This window comes from Cyprinus carpio, chromosome B13 (genome assembly GCF_018340385.1).
Source record: "Cyprinus carpio isolate SPL01 chromosome B13, ASM1834038v1, whole genome shotgun sequence".
In the NCBI taxonomy this organism is placed as follows: Eukaryota; Metazoa; Chordata; class Actinopteri; order Cypriniformes; family Cyprinidae; genus Cyprinus; species Cyprinus carpio.
The window spans coordinates 21241268-21252049 of record NC_056609.1 but is presented as its reverse complement, the minus strand read 5'-3'; the positions used below and the strand labels follow the sequence as shown (position 1 = coordinate 21252049).

Genomic DNA, 10782 nt, shown 5'->3' with positions numbered 1-10782 from the left:
TACACGCTCCGGGCAGATAGAACGGCAGATGACTCTGGCAAAACAAGAGGTGGTGGGACTGTGCATTTATGTCCACAAAGCTTGGTGTTCACGAACACTGTCATTGTTGGGAGACACTGCCACAGCTAACCTACAGTTTCTCATGATTAAATATAGAGCTTTCAATCTGTCGGTGGGAGTTCACTTCCACCATTATAACCCAGTCTATATTCCAACGGATTCTAATGCCAAGCTTGCTATGAACGAACTGCATGCGGCCATTAATAAACAACAGACTGCTCACCCGGAGGCTGCTTTTATTGTTGTGGTTGATTTTAATCACTCCAACTTAACCCTCTGGAGTCTAAGGGTATTTTTGGGGCCTGGAGAAGTTTTGTCATGCCCTGACATTTGTGCTTTTTTCAGTTTCTTATAAATATCTAAATGGCTAAAGTCTAATCTCACTGTAATCAGCACAAACTAGGCTATAATAATATGTGAGCAGCATGTATGTACTTGATTGTGTTTTTGAGAAAAAAAATGTTATGCGTGGTTATTGAAAAACACTAAAAATGTTAAATCACTTGAATAAGGCAATAAAACACATACAGAAAATTGGTTCCCAGGATTTTGAGAACTGGAGCTTGTAGACTAAATTTTTTTTTTCTAAATGATGTGAAACATCATCTTGTTTACTCACTTGCAGAAAACATGTATTGATTTAAATTTTCTAAGACACTTTTTGTTGGTGTAAAAGTCATATGCGAGTAGGCGTCAACTATCATGAATTCACACCTGAGAAGACCAAAAGACCTGCATAATGAGCTGCATAATGAGCCATTCAGTCAAGCTGTGTCACTGAGAGGGTTGAGTTACAATAAAGAACTGTGAGGACAAAATAAATGTATATAATTTTTAGGTTTGTAGTTTATATTTAGAATACATTTAATTATCCCACAACATAATTTAATATTCACTTGTGGGTGCAGTTAAACAGTTTATTAGGAAAATCAAAGCTGACTTTCAAACTGAATTTTTTGTATCATTACTCCAGTCACACAATCCTTCAGAAATCCTTTTAAACAATCTTATTTTCTACAAAAAAAACATTTATTTTGTTATTATTATTATTATTATTATTATTATTAATGTTGAAAAGAGCTGAGAATATTTTTTTTTTTTATGTTTTTAGGGGGGATAAATTGAAAGAACAGCAATGATTGTTACATTTGTTACAGTTACGTTTATTGGTTACATTTATATTATTACATCAAGCTTTTGAATGGTATAGTAGTGTATATTGTGTATTGAAACTTCATAATATTTAACTTGATTATACATTTAGTCAGGAATTATAGTTTGGGAAAAAGTCTTTGGAAAAAGTCTAACTAGTAAAATGTTTACACGTTATGTGAAAACTAGTACAAGTATATAAATAAATAAAAGAGACTTACTCATGTTTATGAACTCTGCTGAATAAAGTGCTTCCATTCTTTTTTCTGAGGAAATCCAAAATCTCAAATCCTCAACCACATCACATCATTTTGGGGTGAATTATGTCTTATTCCTCTCATCGCGAAGCAAACAGTAAAATAAAAAAAACTTGAAGAACAATCTCGCTGCGTTGTTTTCTGTTGTGTGGGCGTATTCAAAAGCCGCGCGCTTCAGTTAAACATTTGAATCTCAAAAGCGCGCTCGGCGCGGGGGCGTGGTCGCATATAGTATAACTCGCCTATGTCAAAAGTGTGACTTTTGTGTGTGCCGTTTTATTTTGCCTAAGTCCAAAGACAGTGAGACTTAAGCAATTTTACAAAGCTTTTCAAGATGGTAAGTTGCATCAAGAAGAACGAAAATCTACTCGGCCTCTGAAGTTAGGTTTCAGTTTTTTTGTGTTTTTCTGAGAAACTGAAAAAAATGACTTGGGCAATTATTTAGGAAGGTGATTGATATTCTCCACTCGATGTAAAATGGGATTTAGCATTTCTTCTAATGTCCGGGTTTATCTAGCAGTCATCGTGCGCTGAAAGGGTCTGGGAATATTCCCAAGGTTTTTTTTTTTTTTTTTTTTTTTTTCCGACCGCGAACGCCATGCCGGTGTTTCTGTCAAACTGCTAGCCATACCACGCCAGCGCAGTGGGAAAATAAAACTCACAATCCACTGGTTAGAAAGTACATTTACTGTAATTTTGTGCTACCTCAACGTGCAAATATTAATAGTTCACGTCTGGTCAATAGCTAAAGAACTAAAAAACCTATTACAAAAGAAAACAGACATATTCAGGTTTGTTTATTTCACCTCCCCGTTTTGAAATGTGTGTTTCGTATATGATGTACCACCTGGAATTATTCTATCAAAGCAGTTAGTATGTTGATGGTAGAATCATTTTACTTTTGCAGAACAGCGCCAATTTCATCAAAAATGTTATTGTTCGCGCTACGTAGCTCATCTTGACAGAACAGACTGAGCTATAATGTCACTTCAGCTGCATAATGGTGGTATCCATAATCCTAATCACAATTTTAACATAATTCTGTTCTCTTTGCAGCTGTTATTGGGATCTTGGGCTGAGGACTGTTCCACCTGTGTGAAGTAAGATCAACATTTAGGGATATTCACCAATTGCATTGTTTCATTGTAGGAGCATAAATAGTGAACGTCCTGTTTAATGCTAAGGTGTTGATATAGACCCTTTCAACAAGATAACAAAAACAATGCTTGAATGTTCTATTTTGTTCCCACTCTACTTCCCTCTGCATTAAGATAACATAGGGAATGTTAAAACGGAAGCCTTGTGGGAACAACTATGCTGATAATTGCAACTCTCTTGAAATGGTCTATAGTAATGGGCTGTTTTTTTTTTTTTACAGAATCCTCATGTCTTGTCTAGTTTTAATGACACACCAGGTTTGATGATGCTCTGGACTAGTAATGTAGAGCAAGAAAGTTAAGTTTTCTTATGCCCCCCATCTGTTAGCGTTAGCTGCCAGTTCGCAAAATTCGGTTTACGTTGTAAAATGCTGTTGTGTTGTTCTTCTATCTACTGGCAGCACTCGGTAGCTTCAAAAGAACAGGGGATATGGGCTGATGGACTCCAATTACTTGAAGCAGCATTTAAAATCTGGTTGTTTAACCCCAATCACTGGTTGGTGTCTGAAATGTTTTTTTTAGAGGAAATGAACAGAAAGACTGTGCCAGTTTCCAGCTCCACCATAAGACGGAGGACACGTGTAGATGTGGGAAAACGACTTGAACAAATTAGGGATGAGAATGACTATCTCAGTCTGACTGACATGGACACAGATAACTGATCTTCCAAAGGATGGCAGGACCCTCCTTAGGACAACAACTAAATATTCCATTCAAGAGAAGGCCAAGGGGAAAAATACTACTATTTTGGCACATCCATTCACTTAGTGCTACACTCAGCGGGTATGCACACACGCTAAATGATGGCTTAACCTTGAGGCTACAAATAAACATAGATGGGCTACCATTATTTAAAAGCTCAAGTGTTCAGCTGTGGCCCATCCTGGATCTCCTGCTCAGTGTCCCGATGAAAGAGCCTGTAGTGATCGCATTATACTCTGGAGAAAAAAAACCTTCATCAGCAAAAGAATTCCTCGAAGACTTCACCAAAGAATTAGTTCATCTGGAAAAGGGTTTCTGTTTCGAGGGAAAGACTTTGACCCTTAAACTTGATACAGTAATTTGTGACACACCGGCAAATGCATTTGTGAAACACACCAAAAGTCAACATGCCTACCATGCCTGCGATAAATGCACAAACCCTGGTAGACATGAACAAAGCCGAATGAGTTTTCCATGTAAAGATTATGCACTAAGGACGGATGAGTCTTTCAATGACAGGTTAGATGAGATACATCACCATGAGGGGCCACATGCATTTGAGGGTACTGGGGTTGGCATGGTGTCACAGTTTCCCCTAGATTACATGCACCTTGTGTGCTTAGGTATCGTTAGGCGCTTGCTCAATATGTGGCTTCGTGGTCCTCTGACTGTCCGTGTCCCTGCAACTATAGTTGAACAAATGTCCGTTAAATTGGTATCCATGAGGCCTTATATTCCGGTGGAGTTTGCCAGAAAGCCGCGATCTCTTAGAGAATTGGATCGCTGGAAGGCTACTGAGCTAAGGCAGTTTCTTTTGTACACTGGACCTGTAATGCTGGCCAGTTTTCTGGACAAAGACCTGTATCAGAATTTTATGCTTCTCTTCTCTGGTATCTCCATCTTAGCAAGCCCAACATTTTCCTACCTCACTGATTATGCTGACACTTTACTGAAGTCGTTTGTGCAGCACTTTGCTACACTTTATGGGAGACACAACGTTGTGTATAATGTACACTGCATAACCCATCTGGCAGGTGAAGTTCAGCAGCATGGTCACCTTGACTCCTTCTCTGCCTTCCCATATGAAAAATTATCTGCAGAAGATAAAAAACTGGTTAGAAAACCAGAATATCCTTTAGCACAGATCATTTGTCGTCTGTCAGAAGTAATTCGGGAGGTCACATTACCTGGCAGCACTTTAAGACGGCAGCATTTTGTGGGCCCTATTGTTGGGATGGCCATCAAGGCACAGTATGGCGAGATGTCCACTGAGAAGTGGACTCTCAGAACATCGACTGGTGATAACATCTTCAGGCTTGGAAATTACATTGTCTGCATCCAAAATATTGTGGAATGCATTGGGGGGGGGGCATTTTATGCAATATATAAGGAATATAGAAGGAAGTCATTGTTCTTTAGCTACCCCATTTAGCTTGGATACACTGAATATTTACATCATTTCAGAAAAATCTGAGATCATCAAGGCTGCCAAAGTTTCAGAGCTGGATGGGAAATGTGTCGCCCTGCCCCACAGGGAAGGTTTTGTGGCCTTTCCTCCTCTCCTGCATTAACATGCAAAAAATGCATTTCAATCAGTTTATTAGTTCAGACATTAATTAGTTAATTACTTCATTACATTAACATTAATTGATAGTTTTTGTTCATTGTTTTAGTACCAATCATAATCATAGCATGACTAGTTTAGATCAGGGTCTGAGGACTGACCAAAGTTTGACTTGCTGGCAGTGGCTGCATCAGAAAACGGGCTGATAAGTTGCTGTAAGTACTTTGCTGAAGTTAATCATCTTTCAGTTGTCAACTGTCAGTATCAGTGTTGTGCAAGTTGACACTTCATATGAGCCCCTATATTATCAAAATCAATAAAAACAAAATTTCAATTTTTTTCCACTAGATCTTCTTACTCTGACTCACAATAACTGTGCGTTCACACTTGTTTTCTTTTCTTGTCTTCTCCATTAAGATGTTCCATGTAGTTGAATTTGTCACCAATAAATCCATAGCAGTGGTGCCCCAAAGCTGGTACGAGGATGGTTGTGCATCGTGGCCAACTTATAACAGTGACGAAAGAATAAATAGGGCAGTAAAACATGGAGAGGAGCCACAGGATGACTGGCAGACACATGATGTCAGAATCATCAAATCATCTGGTATGCCAAATCTCAAAGTTGTTTCTTGGCAAAGTGGTTTTTACAAATCCTACACCTACAAATCCACTGCCACCACTGTTTAAAAGAATATGCCAACGTTTTATGAAATTGGGTTATTCACTGTCTCCCCTTGAGTAAGATAAGTGAGCAAAAACTTTTGTCACCTGCCGGACTAAGACAATGCATGCACGGAGACAAAAAAAATTTTTGCACACTTATCTAACTGTAGGGGAGACCGTGAATAATTAATTTCATAAAATGGTGGCATGTTCCTTTAAGACTCATGTCAAGCTCCATGTTTACCTTTCAGATACTTACATTGAGGCACGTCAAATCCTGAAGAAGGCTCTGACATGTAGCACCTCGGACCTCCAAACTGAGGATGAACAGGAACGGCCTGGGAGAAGGAGAACAACAGCGAAGTCCAGTGTTTTTTCCTTCATGTTACACATACAAACACTAACAACATATACTTTTATTAAAAAGAAAGAACAGAGATCAATGCCATGTTCAACCATTCTCTATCTGCTTTAAATGTTGATTTGCATGTAGATAAAGATCTTTTTTTTATTTTTTATTTAAACAGACATTTCTTTGGTGACACCGATATAGAGGAGGACTACCGACCCCCAAAGAGGTCCAAATCCGGGTCATCTGCTGGGACAAGTCACCAACTCCCTGCAAATAGTCTAGAGCTCTGTCAAAGTAAGAGTCAGAGAGTATTCATGTCCTAATAATTTCAAATAAGACAAAAATATACATATAAATTAAATGTGTTTTCTATTTCTCCACAACAAAAAAACACATACACAAACCACAAAATGACCCCCACTCACTACACGGAAGAGCAAGTTTAGTGGCAGTCTCCTTGTCACTAGCATGCTCAACAGACAGGCTGAGGAAGTCCTTTCTTCCCCGGTTCATCCAGCTTTTAGCTTTATCTGCTCTATGCATACTGAATATGTAGTCATCTTACAGTTGTCCTCTGTGAATGTTTCTTAAAGGGATAGTTCACCCAAAAATGAAAATTATGTCATTAATGACTCACCCTCATGTCGTTCCAAACCCGTGAGACCTCCGTTCATCTTCGGAACACAGTATAAGATATTTTACATTTAGTCCGAGAGCTTTCTGTTCCTCCATTGAGAATGTATGTACGGTATACTGTCCACTTCCAGAAAGGTAACAAAAACATCTTCAAAGTAGTCCATGTGACCTCAGAGGGTCCGTTAGAATTTTTCGAAGCATCGAAAATACATTTTGGTCCAAAAATATCAAAAACTACGACTTTATTCAGCATTTACTTCTCTCCCGGGTCTGTGATGAGCGCGTTTCACAGCACTGCAGTTTAGTGATATCCGGTTCGCGAACGAATCACACGGTGTAACCGGATCTTCTTGAACCAGTTCACCAAATCGAACTGAATCGTTTTGAAAACGTACACAGTACACTGACTGAACTGCTGACCGAGCCAGATAACGAACGAAACATTGACTCGTTCTCGAGTCAAGAACCGGTTGCATCGGTTTTCGGATCACCGGTAGTGATGGTAAGTTCTGTTCTTCTCCCACGAACCGGTTCTTTCGGACAGTTTGATTCAATAAACCGGTTGCCGAAAACGGTTCACCAGTTCTTTTGCGCTCGACGTAATGACTTCATTGGCGATGATTGCCCTTGATTCAAGCCTTCGATTTCCCCACGCTCATAACATTAGCACAGAATCAGTTCAGAATCAATCACCAAAAGAACCAGTTCGGTTGAGACGGGCTGTGTGTCAGTCTGAATCACGCATGCGCAGTATCATCAGCTCCTCGGTTCTCGAACCGGACGCGTCCGACAGAAACGGTTCTTGACTCTAGAACGAGTCAATGTTTCGTTCGTTATCTGGCTCGGTTCAGTCAGTGTACTGTTTGAGTAAATGAATTACTCCGGATATTGGTTTATTTGAACTCAGAGGGGGTGTCAGCCATGTTAAAAAAAGTTAACAGCTTAAGTCATTTGTGGATTAATGCTTATTGTTGACGCGAACCGTTTCAAACGATTCAGTTCGATTTGGTGAACTGGTTCAAGAAGATCCGGTTACATCGAGTGATTCGTTCGCGAACTGGATATCACTAAACTGCAGTGTTGTGAACGCGCTCATAACAGACCCGGGAGAGAAGTCAATGCTGAATAAAGTCGTAGTTTTTGATATTTTTGGACCAAAATGTATTTTCGATGCTTCAATAAATTCTAACGGACCCTCTGATGTCACATGAACTACTTTGAAGATGTTTTTATTACCTTTCTGGACGTGGACAGTATACCGTACATACATTCTCAATGGAGGAACAGAAAGCTCTCGGACTAAATGTAAAATATCTTATACTGTGTTCCGAAGATGAACGGAGGTCTCACGGGTTTGGAACGACATGAGGGTGAGTCATTAATGACATAATTTTCATTTTTGGGTGAACTATCCCTTTATTTTGGTGTGACTGTGTTGTGTATGTTGTATAAGATTGACACCAATATAACCTCCTCCCCCCCCCCCCCAACAACAACAACAACACAGTGTTTGGCAGAACTGCCCCTCCCCAACCACTACCACCACTACCACCACAAACACTCCTCTCTCAACCTGCACAATGCAACCAGCAACAACGGGGGCCAGAGGAGCCAAGCCAGGTCTACAGACCTACCTGGAGAGGTGGGAGACATGGCCCAGAAACCATTCCCTGCTCTGGTAAGAAATAACTGTAACTACAAGCTATAATACCTTGGCTTTAACCACAGGGGACACGGGGGGACTTAAGTGCATGGAATGGAGGGGGAATAATTATTCTATAATACTATGTATTCAACAGCTGCTCAGGTCCACATTTTAAGCCTGCTGGAGCACATTAAGCAGCAGCAGGACCAGCTGGTGGCCAAGGTCAATCACCTGAGCAGCAGGGTGCTCAACACCTCAACACCTCAAGAGCCAGAGTGTCCTGAATGCATTCAGCTGCCCATCGAATCACTGGAAGCGGTGGATGAGCTTGAAGCATTCCTGAAAGACGCTGCCAATGCAGCAGCCAAACAAAGAATGGTATGCTCCTGCCAGTCACTCAACTCTAATTGGTAAAGTGCTGGTGTGGTGGGTGTGGGGGGGGAGGTGGGGCAAAGATTGTCGTACAAGTTATTACATCAGGGCTTTATACCTTGTCTGTAATTTAAGGTGTTTTGTGACTTACTTTTAGATTTCTTCTTTGGCCACGATTGGTGGCCAAGATGTGAAGAGAGTGGCGTGGAACATCCTCTCTCGGATGTTCACTGAAGAAGTGGCCAAGACCATAAGCGGGAAGGGGGCAAACGGCAAGAGGGCATTCAGTCACATGTCGTCAAAGACACTGCTGTACCGTAAGTCACTTTAAGTATTCAGCTGCAACTGTAAACGGTGTTGCCAGATTGGGTTGAGTGATTTACGCCCAATCATGATCGAAAACCCGCCCCCTTCATTAAAAAATCCCCCCCAACAACGATTCTCTATAATTTAAAGGCTATTTTAATAATATGCAGACAACTTTGGGAGACAGAATAAAGACACAAGAATATAATTTTTATTTAAACAGCAATCACACACCTTTTAAAAATCCTAATCTGTCATTCATGAGAAACGAACAGTTCTATATCATAGAATGTCAGCAACAACTATTGTATGTTTCTGCCTGTTATTAGACGGGTGTGTAAATCGGATGGTTCGTCACGATATGATATGATATTGATAGGGGTGTAAATCGGATGGTTCGTCACGATACGATATGATATTGATTCTCATACCCAGCGATACAATATTTTCCGATACCTCAAAAAATTCTTTGATACGATTACGATTCGATTCAATACAGGAGTATATCGATCAATATATCAATATTTTGATATTATATATCTATTTTAAACAACCGTCTACATTTTTATTAACTCACAAATGCAACCAAAATATATAACAAGAACATTAATCTGAAAATTTTACATTCTGTACCTCAGTTGGGACATTCACAACAAAAATAAGCCTACACATTTTTTTTTAAATAATAAAATAAACAATTGGAAAAACAATTCTGGCTGCTACTATGGGCTCAGTGCTCAAAATCTTTTCTACAGATAACCAAATTACAAGCAATAGCAGAAAATAACTACAATACAACAAAGATATAAGTTCAATAAACAGTGCTTTTCAGGTTTTTTCAGGTACGCTACAGAAATGTAATAGGCTAATCAAATATAAAATAAATGCACAGTCTTCACTCTATAAATTAAATATAGATGAATAATTTCTGATGTTATAACGGTTATTTAGTCAGGAGCAGTGAGCACTTTTATTTTTCTTTGACAGCATTAGATTTATTATTAGTTTGCTTTCACATTACGAACGAAGCACGGATTTAATATGCTGATACACACGCCTTTTCTTTCTCAACTGTTTACGTTAAGACATATGCCTAACGACTGTGTTTACTAGGATATCCGTCAAAATGCGCATTTTGATTTAATTTTGTCTGTATTTATTCATCCATGCACAAAAAAGCAGAAGAGAGCTCTATTTAGTATTCACGCGGTCTAGACGCGGCTGTCAATGTGCGTGCGCACGCTTCAGATGTGTGCGCTGAAAACTTCTCACACAGCGCTCGACTGTTCCACCAACAATCCCGAGCGATCCCAATAACTGGGCAGCCCGGGCTTAAGTTATAAGTAGCCTACCAAATGCATGCTGAATTTAAAACCTCATTTTGTGCTTACAGGTGCTGTACGTGCAAATGGTTTGTGTCGCACAGCCATAGACACAGACATTCAACGATATGCCATAAGATGGTTTAACTTGGCTGCAGACCGTGGTGCGGTGAGGAGGCGCCTGACCAACCGTCTAACCAGGCTTGAGGCCGATGATTAGGCTACTTATGTTCATGTGTTCTTTTGTTAAATAAAATGTTTTATTTCTTTCAAATTGTTTCAGTTTTAATTTAAATAGTCTGTCGCAGGCTACATGTTGTTTTCCAATTCAGAGACCATGCCCTTTACAAATTCCATTGGCCTGTAGCCTAGTGTGTTTAAACCCCACCCACAATCAACTGCAAGATAGAATACAACCAACTTACTGCTCCTTTTCAATAATCCGACTTGCATTCCAATACTAAAAAAAAACTTATGTTTGCTACTTATGTCTCATGTCAACTGTAAATGGTTATGTACAACTTAACAGATACAAAACACATTCCCATTTCCCAGAATTCCATTATAATCAGAGAACATCTTCTCTCGTAGCAC

The 10782-nt window shown here is 39.6% G+C and overlaps 1 protein-coding gene across 1 annotated transcript; it reads left to right on the top strand.

Moving 5' to 3' along the window:
- The first annotated feature begins 5312 nt into the window (after positions 1–5312).
- LOC122139330 lies at positions 5313–10408 on the top strand. Its single transcript, XM_042736127.1, has 7 exons — positions 5313–5496; positions 5807–5918; positions 6083–6201; positions 8051–8221; positions 8343–8566; positions 8718–8877; positions 10260–10408. Coding segments are annotated over exons 3-7 (705 nt in total). The 5' UTR covers positions 5313–5496; positions 5807–5918; positions 6083–6200.
- Positions 10409–10782: the final 374 nt, after the last annotated feature.